This window comes from Piliocolobus tephrosceles, chromosome 10, assembly GCF_002776525.5.
Source record: "Piliocolobus tephrosceles isolate RC106 chromosome 10, ASM277652v3, whole genome shotgun sequence".
NCBI classification, from domain to species: domain Eukaryota; kingdom Metazoa; phylum Chordata; class Mammalia; order Primates; family Cercopithecidae; genus Piliocolobus; species Piliocolobus tephrosceles.
In genome coordinates, this window is record NC_045443.1 from 25,254,453 (window position 1) to 25,272,718 (window position 18,266).

At 39.3% G+C, this 18,266-nt stretch overlaps 2 protein-coding genes across 6 annotated transcripts in view; both read left to right on the forward strand.

The window, feature by feature from the left end:
- Positions 1 to 18,266, forward strand: part of LOC111540624 (lymphoid-restricted membrane protein) — a 91,760-nt gene that overhangs the window by 52,473 nt on the left and 21,021 nt on the right. The window contains exons 18-21 of the mRNA XM_023209061.1: positions 2,914 to 3,634; positions 13,888 to 13,968; positions 14,787 to 14,883; positions 17,536 to 17,683. Coding sequence (XP_023064829.1) covers positions 2,914 to 3,097 — 184 coding nt within the window. The 3' untranslated portion in view covers positions 3,098 to 3,634; positions 13,888 to 13,968; positions 14,787 to 14,883; positions 17,536 to 17,683. The remainder of the gene's footprint in view (positions 1 to 2,913; positions 3,635 to 13,887; positions 13,969 to 14,786; positions 14,884 to 17,535; positions 17,684 to 18,266) is intronic.
- The window catches only part of LRMP (lymphoid restricted membrane protein), a 57,204-nt gene continuing 41,856 nt past the window's right edge, over positions 2,919 to 18,266 (forward strand). The window contains exons 1-5 of one of the 5 annotated variants that reach the window (XM_031936287.1): positions 2,919 to 3,634; positions 12,677 to 12,738; positions 13,888 to 13,968; positions 14,787 to 14,883; positions 17,536 to 17,683. The gene's annotated coding sequence lies outside the window, so the exon portion shown is untranslated. The remainder of the gene's footprint in view (positions 3,635 to 12,676; positions 12,739 to 13,887; positions 13,969 to 14,786; positions 14,884 to 17,535; positions 17,684 to 18,266) is intronic. The other 4 variants (XM_031936288.1, XM_031936289.1, XM_023209062.2 and 1 more) reach the window with 4 other exon arrangements.

Sequence of the window (18,266 nt, forward strand, 5' to 3'; positions counted from 1 at the left end):
TAGAAAATATAAGAAACCCCTACAACTCAAGAACAACAACAACAAAAAAACACACAAATAACTAGTTTTAAAAATAGGCAAAAGACTTGAATAGACATTTCTCAAAAGAAGACGATAAATGGCCAACAGGTGTACGAACAGATGTTCAACATAACTAATCATTAGGAAAATGCAAGTTAAGACTATAATTAGATATTGTATCATACCTCTTAGGATGGCTATTATTTTAAAAGATGGCTGGGCACGGTGGCTCATGCCTGTAATCCCAGCACTTTGGGAGGCTGAGGCAGTTGGATCACAAGGTCAGGAGATCAAGACCATCCTGGCTAACACAGTGAAACCCCATCTCTATTAAAAATACAAAAAATAAAAATTAGCCAGGCATGGTGGTGGGCGCCTGTAGTCCCAGCTACTCAGGAGGCTGAGGCAGGAGAATGGTGTGAACTCGGGAGGTGGAGCTTGCAGTGAGCCAAGATTGTGCCACTGCACTCCAGCCTGGGCGACAGAGCAAAACTCTGTCTCAAAAAAAAAAAAAAAAAAAGAAAAAAGAAAAAAGTGTTGGTGAGGATGTAGAGATACTGGAGTCCTAGGGCACAGTTGTTGGAATGGAAAGTGGTGCAGGCACTATAGAAAATGTTATGGAGGGCCAGGTGCGGTGGCTCATGCCTGTAATCCCAGCACTTTGGGAGGACAAGACAGGCAGATCACGAGGTCAGGAGATCGAGACCATCCTGGCCAACATGGTGAAAACCCGTCTCCACTAAAATACAAAAAATTAGCTGGGCATGGTGGCACACGCCTGTAGTCCCAGCTGCCTAGGAGGCTGAGGCAGGAGAATCGCTTAAACCCAGGAGGTGAAGGTTGCAGTGAGCCAAGATCGCGTCACTGCCCTCCAGCCTGGAGACAGAGAAAGACTCCATCTCAAAAAAAAAAAAAAAAAAAAAAAAAAAAGTGACAGAGTTTTCTCAAAATATTAAAAATTAAACTACCATTTGATCTAGGGACTCCGATTCTGGGTAGTTATCCAAAATAATTAAAATCAGGACCTGGCAGAGCTATTTGCATTCCCATGTTCATTGCAGCATTATTCTCAATAGCCAAGATTTGGGAACAACCTGAATGTCCACGAATGATTAAAGAAAATTTGGTATATAAATACAAGGGAATATTATTCAACCTTAAAAAAAAAAAAAGGAAATTCTACCACATATGACAACATAGATAAACCTGGAGGACGCTATCCCAAGTAAAATAAGTGAGTCACAGAACAACAAATACTGCATGATCCCAGTTATCTGAGGTATCTAAGACAGTTAAACTCATAGAAATAGAAGAAGAATGGCGGTTGCCAGGGGCTAGGGGAGGGGACATGAGGAGTTGCTACTCAATAGGTATAAAGTTTCAGTTATGCAAGATGAAGATGTTCTAGAGATCTGCTGTACAACATTATGCCTATAGTTATTAACACTGTATTGTACAAAGTTTTGTTAAGTGGGTAAATCTCCTGTTCCATGTTCCTACCACAGTTAAAAAAAAAAAGAGAGAGAGAGAGACAACTATAAGCTGTTGAAGGATGCTCAGTGGAATGTGTGGTGATATAGGCAGTTTTTTTTTTTTTTTTTGAGACGGAGTCTCGCTCTGTCGCCCAGCCTGGAGTGCAGTGGCCGGATCTCAGCTCATTGCAAGCTCTGCCTGCCGGGTTTACGCCATTCTCCTGCCTCAGCCTCCAGAGTAGCTGGGACTACAGGCGCTCGCCACCTCGCCCAGCTATTTTTTTTTTTTTTTTTTTTTTTGTATTTTTAGTAGAGACGGGGTTTCACCGGGTTAGCCAGGATGGTCTTGATCTCTGACCTCGTGATCCGCCCGTCTCGGCCTCCCAAAGTGCTGGGATTACAGGCTTGAGCCACCGCGCCCGGCCAGTTTTTATTTTTGCTTAGGATTTTGTTTACTTGTTTACCAGTATGGTAAGCATTCTGTGAGAACATTCTTGCCTCTCACGTGGTCCTTCTTGAAACCAGGGCTGGATTTGTGCAGTGTGCAGTGGCATTCTGACTAAATGTTAACGTTTGAGAGGCATGCACAAGGCCTACAGCTTGACAGTGTCTTCCTTGTTGTTTTGCAACTCCCAACATTTATCACCACTTTGAGTTAAGGTCCATATTCAAGTCAAATTGTTTCCAGATAATCATTGATGTGCTGGCATGTAACACACATTAAATAATCTCATCTGCTAACAGAGAGTAAGTGCATTTTTACATGTTCTATAGAACTGGACCCAGATGAGGTGTAATGTAATGGCACCATGAGATCTGTGGTGGGGAAGGGTGGTAGGGAGAAGAGCTTCAGCAAAGAGAGGACTAAAGTAGAAATACCAACCGCCAGCTTTCATCTGTGCCTGGGGGCGGTCCTTCCTGTGCTCGTGGCACGTGTTTATACTATGATTGACAACCCTTAAGGAGAAAGTTTAAGGTCATGAAACAAAGTTCTCTTTCCTTTTCTTTTCCCTCCCCCCACCTTTACCCCATTCCTTTCTTTTTCTGTAAAAGCGAGCTGTGATGTGTAAATATTGCACCTGTCACCCTGACCTCATTGTAGAGCCATCTTCTGAGCAACTGGCAACTGATGTTAAGTGCTATGAATGCAACTGGTGGGAACTGAACACACCAATGTAAAAGATGAAACTAGAAGTCCTTATCTGTAAAGTGAGGGTGTCAGGCTAAGCGACCAATACGCTTTGCTTAAGATTTTATATTTGTGAAGCATTTATATGTAAATACTTTCACTTTTTCCTCTGATCTCTAAGGAAGTGGTGTTAAGTTTGAATTTGTCACAGTTTCACAGGGTGACTCTTAGTTGAAATGTCACTGACGACTTGTGGTTTGGACTTTTGTTTTTTTTTTTTTTTAACTCCAGTCAGAAACAACTAGAAGCCATTAAACAACTGCAAGAAGACGCTGTCAACCAGGAAGGCATCCTTGGGAAGAGACTCCAAGAAGCCAGCCAAGGGTTGGAGGATGCGAAGGAGCAGGTAGGGTGGCTCATGGCTACATTAGATTCAGGGGACATCTCCTTAGATGCCCTGCAAACCATGAAATAAAAATGGAGGAGGAACAACAACAACAAACAAAAAAGAAAGCAAAGAGGAACTGCAAGTTCAGTCCCTAGCGACTAACAGTGAGCAGAGGAAGTAAAGGGGGAGTTGTGAGAGAGGCGGTGTCAACAGCCTGCTGATGAAAGAGGCGACTCTGCAGAAAGAGGCAACTTGACATATCAGGACTTCAACCGCTGTAGAAATAGCTCAGGCATACCAAGCCCATGCAAACACAGAATTGCAGAAGTTCAGGAGAGGCTTATCACTTCCCTGAGAAGAAAAACACATTTTCAGTTTCGCCTGCATCACAAGAGTGAGCACTCCATTGCTTGCTTTCCTGGCCACACTGCTACAACCCAGTACTAACTGTTCATATCCAGGGCGAGGATCGAGATCGAGAAGCCCACTCTGCCAGTGAAAAAGCTACGTCTTTACTGCATAAATTAGAGGAAGCAATTTCGGAACAACGGAAACTTCAAACTATAAATACTGAATTATCGAACACTTGCCAGGCACTTCAGCAGAAGACAAGGAAACTGAAGAGTGAGTAGCAAATTTTCGTTTATGCCCCAGTTTTTGTTCACCCTGAGGTGGGGCATAGGACTACAGATGTTTTTCTAGATTACAGCTAGGATATCGTTCCTGAATTTGTGACAATGAAATGGTTTGAGAAGGCAATATTGTGAGGCTTTCAGAGAGGTTTGCTGAGTGGCTAGGTGCATGCATGGGTTTAACCATTAACTTCCCTTTTTGCTTTTTTATTATAAGCTGGTTTTGTCTGTGGCTCCTTTTTTCTTTTAAAATTAAATAAAACTTCTCAACATTTCTAAAAGTAAACAAGGAGAAAAATCTAGTATGCATGGTATATTTGAACTTGCAAATTGTTATATATTATTCTCTGATTTTATTAGCTAGTTTTTTCCTCTCATATGGTAGAAAAGGCCTTGCCTGTCTGTTTTCTTTGGTAATTTTGGGGGATTGGGCAAAATAATTATGAATTCAATGTTTATCAAAATATCAAACGTGTGAAAATTATTTTAAAGTTTTAATGCATCCTCTACATACATATTTTGCATTTTAAAAATTGGAATATTTGTCTTTTTTCTGTATTACCCAAAAGTGTATAAACATTTACCAGAGATTTATGTGAGAAGACAATTGTCTCATTACACATGTCAGATTAGCTATAAAATTGTTTCATTCTAGAAACATAATATGGTAAAAATAAACCTTACTTATTTAGTCATTTATCAGACAATTGCTTTTGTTCAGCCAGTTTCTTGTTATAGCAGTATAAATGCTCTTTTTATAGAAAGTTATTTGGTTTGAGAAATAAACAATTAAATATAAGCTTAAGGTAGGCTAGAGATGAAAAATTTCAGACGTGAGCTTGTTTTGGATTTATTGTACCCTTTCTACTATTATCTGAGAAAGCTATTTAGGAGTTTAAGAAATAGTCTAGTTTTAAAATAGCAGTGGTTTGCCGGGCACGATGGCTCACCCCTGTAATCCCAGCATTTTGGGAGGCCGAGGTGGGCAGATTGCTTGAGCTCAGGAGTTTGAGACCAGCCTGGACAACGTGGCAAAACCCCGTCTCTACAAAAATTACAAATAAATAAATAAATAAATAAATAAAATGTCAAAATAGCAATGGTTGTTCAACATATTATTGTCATAATTTTTAAACCTTTATGAAGTTGCCAGTTTTCAATAATTCTAAATATTGTGATTCACTCTGTTAAGCTAGCAAGGCAGTCTTTAAATTACATAGTCTGTGTATTATTTTACTGCTGCTCAGAGGGCACTGGAGAAGGTTCCTTTGTGATCAGAACTGTTCATGTTGAGACATGAATCACCAGGCATTCCGAAGTTGGTTTGAGGTGTGTCTGCTTCAGACACTGTGCCCAGGACTATTCTTTTGCTCCAGTTTGGCTTTTGATTAAATCAATATTAAATCTGAGTCTTATAAACTGCTAAGAATTTGTTCCCTTTCCTCACTATGATTTTCTTGCAGTATTTTCTTAGAAGAGCTAACTTTTCTAACTTATCCCAAAGCACACGTTCTTGATATTATGAACTTGCTATTTCTGTCTTCCCAGTTTATCTTCACAGCATAATAGATTCAAATACACTTAAAAGCCGAATATGAAAGCTGCCCTGGGTTAATACGTGTATTTTTTTCTGCCTGGATAAAGTAAAGTGGACAGTTCCTTTCTGTCTTGAGTTATTTATAAGCTGTCCAGATTTATGAAATCCCTTACTTGTTACTTGTATCTTTTGCTGCCCAAAAAACCCATACAAATCAGGATTTTGTTCGTATGACCATTTGCTTATGATCTTTCTAACAATGCCCTTTAAATTCAATCTTTGAAAGAAGAGGGAAATTTAGATAGCACATATTTTCAAAATGGTCTGTGTAGCAGATGTTCCAGATAGACTGCGAACAAATGTCGGTGAGTACAGTTATCACACAAACACGTCCACGCACATCCCACTGTGACCACTGCCACCCCATGCTGTTTGAGTTCTGAGTCAGACATCTGATTCTGAGTCAGAAAACAAAACATATTTATATCTATTTAGCTTTTCTGAAACTCTCTGGTTAGTTTAATAAATTCACAAAGTATTTCAGACAATTGTTTTCTGATCCATCTAAGTTGCATCAGCACATTGTGTGGGGATGCAGCTGGTTTGGCCCAAATGTTCAGATCAGTGTGCATAATGTTCACACTAGAACTGGAAATTTATATATGACATTTGATCAGAAATCCTGAACTTTATCTTGAATACATAATATTGTTCAAATTTTCAACTGCCATCAGAACTGGGGTGATTTATGAGGCAATTCATGTGCATGATGTCCTTCAAGAAATGTGCTGTGCAAACTGTTCAACTGCTTGAAAGGTTACTGATATATTTTCTTTCTTCTGCGTCTAAACTTTGTTTATATCTAAGTATCTTGTTAATATATACATGACTGGATTATAATTGGTGTTTGCTTTAAAAAGGGAATTTTTTTATTATACTTTAAGTTCTAGGGTGCATGTATACAATGTGCAGGTTTGTTACATATGTATACATGTGCCGTGTTGGTGTGCTGCACCCATTAACTCGTGATTTACATTAGTTATTTCTCCTAATGCTATCCTTCCCCCATCCCCCACCCCATGACAGTCCCCAGTGTGTGATGTTCCCCACCCTGTGTCCAAGTATTCTCATTGTTCAATTCCCACCTATGAGTGAGAATATGTGGAGTTTGGTTTTCTGTCCTTGCGATAGTTTGCTCAGAATGATGGTTTCCAGCTTCATCCATGTCGCTACAAACGATATGAATTCACCTACAAAGGAAATGTTTAAAAGCTTATAGGATGTGTATATAACATATTAGGGTGAATCTTATGTACACAGATCATGGACTAATTGATACAATCCAAAACTATCACCCCCTTACTATTCACCATCTCTTGTTCCCATCTGACATGAAATCTTCATGGAGTCAGTCCTCTAACAGACAATGAGAGAATTACCTTTAAGAATCACAAATTTTTGCTTGAAGAGAGATCCTGGGAAGCTCCAGTATAGCATAATTTCTTATGTTCAAATAAGAACTTCATCGTTTAGAGGAGGCTTTCACCTAGATGATATCACTGCAAACACTCTTCTAGCTTGCTATTCTTAGCATGGAGGGCAGGAGGTATGGGAGAGGTAAAACCCTTAGGGCTTGGAGCATGGATTCAAGATGAAAGCCGTGTCCTAAGCAGTCAGTAAACAGGAGGGAAATGAGCCAAAGAAGGCGGGCGCAGGGATCCAGGTGATTGAGATACTTAAAGACAGAAGGTTTTGGGATGACGGCCAACGAGAAAACCACAGCCAAATATGGCTTGCTCAACAACTCTGATGGGATAGGGACCCAAGTTTTCCCAAATGAACAATGCAGATATGGAGAAGTAATCTGGGAAGTATAGTATAATGATTAAGAACATGGGATTTGAAATTAACAAACCTGTGTTCTCACTCAAAGTCTACAAAAGAGTGGCTGGGTAAAGCTGAGCAAATCACATTGCCTCTCTGAGCTTCAGTATCTTCTTCTGTTAAATGCAGTTGTTGTGAATTATATAAATAACATAATAAATGCCAAATAGTAGCTAACACTTGGCCATAGTTGATATTTGTGTTCTGCTAGAACACGTTTCTATAACATGAATCATCTCATTTGTGATTTGTAAATGGGAAATGCTGTGGTTATATAGTATAGAAGTTATATTGTTTCATTCGTGATTTTCTTGGGACTTGGATCTGGATTGGTAGGAATAGAACTCTCACCTTCCTCAGGAAAGGAAAAAAGCCCTTAGTTTGGCTGCTGAACAGGCAACAGGAACCCTTTCAGCTTTATTTTGAGAAAATTAAAAATAAGTGTCTGCACCTGGGCCTCCCTCCCCAGAGCCACTCTGGGCTCTGCCCCAGCCTTGTAGAGCCATAGTCTGTGTCCAATCCTACTCCTTCCTGTGTTCACCTTGTCAGCCTCGCTGTCTCCATCTGCATTTGCTTCTCACCCCAACACTGTTCTAGTGAAAGCATCACCAGCATTTCCACACTCTTGTTTTTGTGTATTTCTAATATCCTGCGAGGCATTTAAAGATGCGTGTCTGATGATGCATGTGATCTTCTTAGTACTAATAATTCAATAATTGTGTGTGTTAGTACTCTGGTTACAATGTTGCACATACATACAGATAGGTAAGTAGGTAGACAGATAGATTTTATTATTATTATTATTATTATTGTTATTATATTTTGAGACAGGATCTTGCTCTGTCACCCAGGCTGGACTATAGTGGTGGGATCATGGCTCACTATAGCCTCAACCTCCTGGGCTCAAGTGATCCTCCTGCCTCAGCCTCCGGAGTAGCTAGGACTATAGGCGAGCACCACTATGCCTGGCTAATTTTTAAAATTTTTGTAAAGATAGGATCTCACAATGTTGCCTAGGCTGGTCTCAAACTCCTGGGCTCAAGCAATCCTCCTGCCTCAGCCTCCCAAAGTTTTGGGATTACAGGCGTGAGCCTCTCTGCCCTGCTGCATGTATTTTTTTAGTGGTTTCTTCCTAACCCTATTTCATAATCCCTGCATTATTTTGTTCTTATACTTTTAACTTCTTTTTTTTTTTCCTGAGACGGAGTCTCGCTCTGTCGCCCAGACTGGAGTGCAGTGGCCGGATCTCAGCTCACTGCAAGCTCCGCCTCCCGGGTTCGCGCCATTCTCCTGCCTCAGCCTCCCGAGTAGCTGGGATTACAGGCGCCCGCCACCTCGCCCGGCTAATTTTTTGTATTTTTAGTAGAGACGGGGTTTCACCGTGTTAGCCAGGATGGTCTCGATCTCCTGACCTCGTGATCTGCCCGTCTCGGCCTCCCAAAGTGCTGGGATTACAGGCTTGAGCCACTGCGCCCGGCCCAACTTCTTTTTTATTAGTATATTTAACATGTCATAAAATGTTCAGATCTCAAGTATGCTATTCAACAAGGTAGATAAATACACATCAAAACACAGAATTTCTATCACCCCAGAAACTTCCCTTGTGCAACTTCCCAGTCAATGCCCCGCCCCCACCTCTAGCACCCTAAGGAACAACCACTGGTCTGATAGCTTAGCCTGTTCTAGAACTCAGTTACACAGTATGTACTTTTTTGTGTGTTGGTCTTTTTCCTGTCAGCATAATAGGATTAGGTTGTGTTTCTTAGCAGTATTTTTTTATTGTTGAGTTGTATTTCCTTGTATGAATATTCCAAAATTTGATTTGTTTTTCTGCTGTTATTGGATATCTGCAGTATATGCAGTTTGGGGTTACAATGGACAAAGCTGCTATGAACGTCTGTGTACAAGTCTTTGTGTGCACATAAGTTTTTATTTCACCTAGAATAAATATCTAGGAGTAAAATTGTTAGGTCATAGCATAGCTGTGACTCTCACTTTTTAAGAAACTGTCAAACAGTTTTCAAGAGTGTTGAGAGCATTTAACGCTCCCACCAGCTGTGTGGGAGGTTCTAAGTGTTCCACATCTTCAGTATTTGGTAGTGTCAATCTTTGTCATTTTAGCCACTCTACTAAATGAGTATTTCATTGTGATTTTAATATATGTTTTTCAGATGTAATGATGTTGGGCCCTTTTTCATGTGCTGATTGGCCATTGTATATCTTCTTTGTGAAGTGTCTAAGTCTTTCACCCATTTTATTTATTTATTTATTTATTTATTTGTTGTTTGTTTGTTTGTTTCACACAAAAGCCTTTATGTATCTGTTCATAGCAGCATTATTATTATTTTTTTAATTATACTTCAAGTTCTAGGGTACATGTGCATAACGTGCAGGTTTGTTACATATGTATACATGTGCCAGTTTTCTGTCCTTTTATTATTGGATATAAGTCCTTTGACAGATATGTGCTATGAGTAGTTGATCTTAGTCTGAGGTTCTTTAATGAACCCTGATATTTTTAATATACAATGTTATAGAACATGAGGTTTTTTCCAGTAGCATATAGATAGTATTATACAAGTCCTGTACTCTATAAATATCATCAATCGTTGATAGCTAACATGATTATGGCTCTAATAATGTTATAGTTTTCATTTTCAACAGCCAATTAATTGTGGGGCCTTTGCCTGAGACCTCATTGCATTGTCATTTAGAAAGTTGCTTTGTCTCAACTTTCTTCAGAGGCAATGCATCCAAGACACCTGGTCCCATCCTACATGGCAGATGGCAACAGCAGGGGATACAGTGGCCATTGTTTTACCTCCTTCTATATGAAGCATATATTTGTTCTAGAGGCATTACAGGTCCAACTCCAAACATGTAAAGCAGAATGCAAAGGTGAATGCAAATTGTGGTCATAAGCCAACTTGTTTTGCCATGTGGAAAATATGGAAACAGTTGCTACACATTGCACAAAACATCTGTTGAAATAAGGCTTTCCATTTGAATGCTTCGAGATAGACTGTTTCTAAAACCAAGATTGCCTGGTGAGCAAGCAGATGGGCAATTTAGACAATCTTATACTAACTCATCATTGCTTCTGAAACACGGCTCCATTGGCAATTGTAAGACAATATTCTGAATTTGTATTTTGGAGATACACGACCTTCGGAAACACATCATGGCCACTTCTTATAGCTTTGGTTTCTATTGTTTAGACATAGGTCAGAAGGAAGACAGGGCCTTCCTTCTTAATACAGTTAAGACAGAATTTTTTAAAATTTTCATCTTTACCAGAGTCCTAAGTATTAATAAGAAAGAAATTTTAAATGACTTTTGTAGGTTAGAAATACATTTTTTCCCCCCTGAGATGGAGTCTTGCTCTGTGACCAAGAGCTGGAGTGCAGTGGCTTGATCTCGGCTCACTGCAACCTCCACCTCCCGGGTTCAAGCAATTCTCCTGCCTCAGCTTCCCGAGTAGCTGGGATTACAGGTGTGCACTACTATGCCTGGCTAATTTGTTTGTATTTTTAGTAGAGACAGGGTTTCACCATGTTGGTCAGGCTGGTCTCAAACTCCTGACCTCAGGTGACCCGCCTGCCTTGGTCTCCTAAAGTGCTGGGATTACAGGCGTGAGCCACCACACCCAGCCTAGAAATACATTTTTTAAAATGTGCTTTTCTTCCTATGTGAGGGAGATGTTTGAAAAACAAACATCTGTTTTATTCGTAGTGGGCCTAGTAACACTATGTCAAGTTTGATTGAGAAATAAGTTATTTTTACCAAAACAATAGTCCTATAAAATAAAAAAATTACATAGGTAATTTTCTACATAATTGAAGCTTTTAGAGCCCTTTTTCCTGAAAAAAATTTAAAAATTAGATTATGTACTTCTTTTCATTAGCATTATGCTCATGACTCAGAATTTCTTCAGGCTATTAAGATATAAAACAGTTGGTTTATAAAATAAGAAGCACCAGATTTCTATATATTTTGGATGCCAGATTATCTGCTGTTAATAATTTTCCTGGTTGTTAGTGACTTTTTTTAAAAAAGCAGTAGGTATTAATATGCTTCCATAGAGCTCCTTATCCTTGTTTAAGTTTTGCTTTTAATCTTCTGTGGGCTAAGAAGGCAGTCAAACTGGTGAGAATTATGTATACACCCGGAGCCCACTGCCTGAGTCAAAGTGTGAGATTTGCCGCATGAATAAAGGGCATAAATATCGGTATCTATTCTAGTTGTTCAAAAGATTTGGGTTTATTTTCCGGTTTTGGCTATGTTTCAGAGAGTAGGATTTGTCAAATAAATAATGTGTTATTATGTACATCAAAGAGCTAGTTAAATATTAGGTACTTTCCCCCCATTTCCATTATTCCAGCCATAAGACCTTTGGAGATTTTACTTAAGCAGAAAAACAAATATTTTTAGTTTCACTGAATGATACCCTGAGTTAAGCTCTGTTCCATGAGTCTAATCTCAGCTCCATGACTTACCAATTACCTTTTCAATCCTCTGCACATCAGTGTTCTCATGATCTGAGGTCTACTTGTAGGATTCTGGGATCCTAGGGCTATAATTTGAGGGCTCAAGCGGGGGCTTATTGGAGAGAGGATTTCTTTATCAGTAGGAGGTCAGACTGAATGAACTCTAAGATGTATTATTTATTTATGTATTTACGTATGTATGTATGTATGTATGTATGTATTTGAGAGGGAGTCTCGCTCTGTTGCCCAGGCTGGAGTGCAGTGGCATGATCATGGCTCACTGTAACCTTCACCTCCCAGGTTCAAGCAATTTTCCTGCCTCAGCCTTCTGAGCAGCTAGGATTACAGGCACGCACCACCACACCCAGCTAATTTTCATATTTTTTTTTTTAGTAGAGATGGGATTTTGCCATGTTGGCCAGGCTAGTCTCGAAGTACTGGCCTGAAATGATCCACCCACCTCGGCCTCTCAAAGAGCTGGGATTACAGGTGTGAACCACTGCACCAGGTGTAAAGGTGTATTCTTAAGATTAGACAATTCTGTGACTCACTTCTAGAAGACAATTCACAAGTATCTATCAAAGTAAAATTTAAATACCCAAGGGAGATAATGGCTTATCTGTTCTAGCCTGCTTTTCCATTTTTCCCGAGTCATAAGTTCAGAGTACCATTCTCAGAAATCATTATTTTCTTTTCTTCAGGCCCCAAATTTAAAGCCATTAAAAGTTTATGAAACAATGAAATAAATTAAGGAAGACAAGGCTAAATATGCTCATACTGGGCACAGTGGCTCATGCCTGTAATCCCAGCACTGTGGGAGGCCAGGGTGGGTGGATCACCTGAACTAAGTCTGAGACCAGTCTAGACCACATGGTGAAACCCATCTCTACAAAAAATACAAAATTAGCTGAGTGCAGTGGCATGTGCCTGTAATTCCAGGCGCATGGGGGTTGGGAGGTTGAGACAGGAAGATGACTTCAGCCCAGGTGGCAGAGTTTGCAGTGAGGTGAGATCATGCCACTGCACTCCAATCTGGGCAAGAGAGCCAGACCCTGTCTCGAAATAAATAAATCAATTAATTAAATAAAAATGGTCATATTGAGCTGGTTATAAATTCTCTTTGTAGCAACAATTGAGTCACTTCAAAAGAGGTTAATTGAAGGGGAACACCATGGCTTGCTGTTTCAGGTAAGATATCTCTGATATGTGTTCAGTTACTATGGAGGAAAATGTTCAATTCATGTAAGATTTTGAAGCTAATTTATAACAGACAATGACTTTAATCATTAAGTTAACCAGTTTAGAAGAAAATGTTTTGGTGTATTTTGTTCTCTTGTGCACTTAAAGTATTCAGCAAAACAAGAAAGGAGATCTTATGTTAGTGAGTGGCTACTGAAAATATCTTCTAAAGAGGAAGCATTTCAGAATTTTCTTTGCCCCACCGCTATATCTATTAGCAAACAGCTAGTTTTTCAGTCTTTCTGATAGTAAGGGCATATCGTTCAATTTATAATATGCTGAAATTTTGAGTGTTCTTGAATAGGCTTTGATATAGTTACTGTCTCTTTTTTCTTTTTCATATTTAAATTAAACTTTCCATTTCTTTCTGTATGGGTCATCTTAAGACATCCCTGGTAGAGTTAAGTGTATTTCCTTCCCTTATGATAGTTGGTGAATCTCCTTTTTGTTCAGAGATGAAGAACATAAGGGAACAGCAAAGCAGCAAGGTTGGCACTGGAGGAAGATGATGGAGGAGGAAAGAAAGAAGGGTGATATTTGCATGTATCTGTTTCCAGGGCATCATGCAGACACATCTGTTAAAGCAGGAAAAAAAAGTTAAGCTAGGCAGAGTGCCTAAAAAGCCCTCTGCAATAAGTTGAGCTGGAAAAACCTCCATATCTAAAGATGCTTTAATCATCTCAAGAACACCAACAACATTTTCTATTATAATGTAACTATGATAGATGTGAATCTACCTCTTGGATTAAGGCAATAATTTCATAGCTATCAAATTTTCACAGTCACCATTTTCACTACTCTGAGTTACATCTCTAACAAGCTTCTTTAGCCTCTGCCTCAAGATTTCAGTGACAAAGCCATTCAGTTTCTTGTTCCTGATCTTCGGATTTCATTCCTAGATCAAGTAATGGGGAAAACACAATAGGAGGTTTACAATTACAAATGTGTTCCCTTGGAGTAGGATACAAGATAAAAAAAACTTGCCAATTTCACCCACTTTAGGTATTGTCATATCTTCTGTTAAGTCTAATGTGTTTGGGATCTTTGACCCTTTCATCATTCTGTCTTTGAATACACTCTACCATTTTCTCTTGACAGAGCTTTTTAGATGAGGAATTGCCTCACTATGATTCCCTGTCCTGCACAGATGCAATTCAACAACCTCTTCAAGAAAAATTGGTAATTGCAAGCTTTTTGAAAGTATTTAGGTAGTAATTGTGAATCAACAGCTATCCTGTAATAGAAAGCTAAATCCCGTATGTATCAGTAGCCTTAGAACTGTATATATTGCTTTTATCAAGAGATTATCAAATGAGGCAACACATAGCTATTTTCGTAAATGTACACATACATACGCACAAACCTGGTTTGTCCTTTGTCGCCCAGGCTGGAGTGCAGTGGCGCGATCTCAGCTCACTGCAATCTCTGCCTCCCGGGTTCAAGAGGTTCTCCTCCCTCAGCCTCCCGAGTAGCTGGGATTACAGTCACACGCCACCACACCCGGCTAATTTTTGTATTTTTGGTAGAGATAGGGTTTCCCCATGTTGGCCAGGCTGGTGACCTCAAGTGATCCACCCACCTCAACCTCCAAAAGTGCTGAGATTACAGGCATGAACCACTGCGCCCGGCCTGTTTTACTTTTTAAAATTGCAGTATCGCTAAGAATTATGTAACTAAGTTTATTCCTCACCTATACCTCTTTCCTCAAAGCCTTTGTTTACGTCAAAGTGTCAATTATTTGGAGTTGATGATGTTAGCCTTCTGTTAGATTATTAAATTGTGAATTTTAAATAAGAATTATAATTTACTCATGTATACCTTTTGATCAAACATTTGAAAGCTTTTTTACTTGACATCATTTATTTTCTTCTTGATGTCTCTCACAGGGTCATTTGAGGCTCGTGATATTCTTTCTACCTTTGAAAATGGAGGTAGTAGATTATGAAATATATGTTACATTCCTTTAGATGGCTACTAATAGTTGGTTTTCTGTTCAGAAGCAGTGTTGCCACAAACTATATGGTGGTCAAGAAGCAAGAATACATCAGACACCCCTGACCTTGAAACATACGTGCTGGTACACACCTCTGCTGGGTAAGCCACCCTTCTATACCTGCTTAGACACAAGTAGGGGTAGAATTCTATTTGAAAGGGAAAATGACTAGTTGTTATTACATTTGTATAGGAGAAATTGTTGAATACTTGGATATTTATCCCTGAATTAGGTCAATCAATATATATTTGAGTACCTACTCTGTGCAAGGCACCATATTATGCATGATAAAGAATAAGTCCTGGCTGGGCATGGTGGCTCGTGCCCATAATCCCAGCACCTTGGGAGGCCACAGCAGGTGAATTGCTTGAGCCCAGGAATTCGAGACCAGCCTGGGCAATATCTATAAAACAAACAAACAAAAAAGAATAAGTCTTAAAGTAGATCACAGACTAGCAAGGAGACAAGACCTGGGCTCAGAGAAGTCAAAGATGATTCCATAGAAGAGGTTAGAGTTGAATTGGCCTTGAAAGATTAGTTGGCTTTGGAAAAGCAAAAAGCATCAAAAAAGTATTCTAATGGGTGAGGGTAACATGAGCACACAGAACAAAAAAATAAGAGAAGTAAGAATCAAAAACCTTAAGTGTTTGAAAAAGAGCCAAAGGTAGGCAAGTCATTTTGAAAACAAGAGGATTCGGGTTGAGATACAGTAGAAGAGATATTTGGAGAAGGAAAAGTGGAGTGTGGGTCAAATTTATACTCAATGCCAAGAGAAAGAGCTTTATTCTAAGAAATGGTCAAAGTAGTGACACCTCTCAGCATAACATGGATGCAGTTAAAAGCCAAAATTAATGTCTAGTTCTGAAATGACAAAAGAAATGATTGTCAAAGTAAGTTTAAGAAGGAATAAAGAGAAAAGTAGAGCGATTGGTGATCATTTAAATTTGAGAAGGAAAAACTATTCAGAAATGATTGTCAAAGTAAATTTAAGAAGGAATAAAGAGAAAAGTAGAGCGATTGGTGATCATTTAAATTTGAGAAGGAAAAACTATTTCTAATGGAGTGTCTATTTTGTGTCAGGCAATATAGATTAGTGCTTTATAGAGATTATTCACAATAACTTAATCACCACCACCAACAGTGGGAGTCCTTAAACAGTGCTTGCTGGCCAGGTGCGGTTGCTCATGCCTATAATTCCAGCACTTTGAGAGGCTGAGGTGGGCGGATCGCTTGAGGTCGGGAGTTTGAGACCAGGCTGGCCAATATGGTGAAACCCCATTTCTACTAAAACTACAAAAATTAGTCAGGCATGATGGCGCACACCTGTAGTCCCAGCTACTCGAGAGGTTGAGGCAGGAGAATCACTTGAACCCAGGAATTGGAGGTTGCAGTGAACCGAGATTATACCATCACATTCCAGCCTGGGTGTCACAGTGAGGCTCCATCTCAAAAAAAAAAAAAAAAAAAAAAGAGAGAGAAAGAGTGCTATGTGCCAGACACAGTTCTATGTTCTTAACATATCTATTAACTCATTTAATCCTCACCACATCCCTATGAGGTAGATGTTAATATAATTACCGTTCAAAAGATAAGGAAACAGAGGAACATTGAGTTAGTAATTTGCCTAAGGTCATCTGTCACTTTATACATAAGCAAACTGAGGCTCAGAGTGGCTTAATTATTTATTCAAGATCACACAATTGGTATGTGGCAGAGCCAGGATCTGAACCAAAAATTTCTGATTGACTCTAAACCCTGTGTTTCTTCTATTAAACTCTGCTGCCTCCTATACTCAGAAACACACATAACAAGATGGTTTTCCCTAATAAATGATTTGTGATCTCAACCTATTTCCCCTACCAGTCTTTGATGGGTTCTAATTACCATGTCTGATGCTTTTCTCTTCTGGAGGCTGCAAAATTGTTGTGTAAAAGACCAGATAGTAAATATTTTAGTTTCTGCTGTAATTACTCAACTTTACTGTTGTATCACACAAACAGCCATGGACAATGTATGAACAAATAGGTGCGGATGTGTTCCGGTAAAACTTTATTTTATTTATTTATTTTTTGAGACAGGGTCTCATTTTGTCACTTAGTGGCACAAACACGGCTCACTGCAGCCTCAACCTCTTGGGCTCAAGTGATTCTCCTGCCTTAGCCCCCCCCAAGTAGCTGGGACTACAGGCACGTGCCATCACACCCAGTTAATTTTTGTAATTTTTGTAGAGTTACAAAACTTGTAACTCTAAAAAATGTTGCCCAGGCTGGTCTGAAACTCCTGAGCTCAAGCTATCCACTTGCTTCAGCCTCCTAAAGTGCTGGGATTATAGGCGTGAGCCACCACACCTGGTCACAGTGAAACTTTACAAAAACAGGCAGCTGACTGGATTTTCCCCTGCTGGCTATAGATTGTTAATCCCTCTAGTTGCTTAGTGGGCAGGGGTTTTCTGGCCTCTCCCACACTTAAAAAAACTTTTTTGAAATTATTACTTTTTAAATATTATTATTAGAACTAAAATTATTATTTTATATATATTAATATTACTGTCATTCCCAAATGCTTTGTCAAAATTAAGCATTTGACATTTTTACCCTCTGTGATGAGGCATCAAGGGAGTTTATGCTAAAATGTTAATAGAAGTGGGTCAACTTTCACTTTTTCAGTCTCTCAAGAGGGAAAGACTTTATGCTTCAATATAGTTTGAACCAGAAATTGGTCTCTATTTTTATTTTTTTTCTGTTCTACTGCAGATGCCTTATCTCTGGATAGTTTTACAGCAGTTCCAACCCTGGAATCAACACCTTTCTCAGGTGTAGCCAACCAAATCCACGCTCTGTGTGAGAGGCCCACATATGGAGAAGTAAAGGACGGTGCTTCGGATATAACGAGACAACACAAGTAGGTTAAGAGCAAAATTTACTTTACTCCTCATGCGTGGTCTATTCCCATTGCCTAACATTTTAATTGGTTGGATTTTTCATAACGTGAGATCACATCTTTATTATGGAACTTCTCTAACTTCCTGAAAATTTTCAATTTCTTTCTTTTTGCTTTCTTTTTTTTTTTTTTTTTTTTTTTGAGATGGAATCTCACTGTCTTGCACAGACTGGAGTGCAGTGATGCGATCTCGGCCTACTGCAACCTCTGCCTCCCGAGTTCAAGCAATTCCCATGCCTCAGCCTTCCAAGTAGCTGGGACTGCAGACACACGCCACCATGCCCAGCTAATTTATGTATTTTTAGTAGAGATGGGGTTTTGCCATGTTGGCCAGGCTGGTCTCAAACTCTTGGCCTCAAGTGATCTGCCCTCCTCGGCCTCCCAAAGTGCTGGGATTACAGGTGTGAGCCACCATGCCCAGCCGAAAATTTACAACTTTGAGATAAAGTTCTTGCTGTAGTTTTCTTGGGGTGTAGTTTTCTTGCTTTCCTTGAATTTCATAATACCACTCTAAAGCTTAAAAGACAAATTAGACTACTTAAAA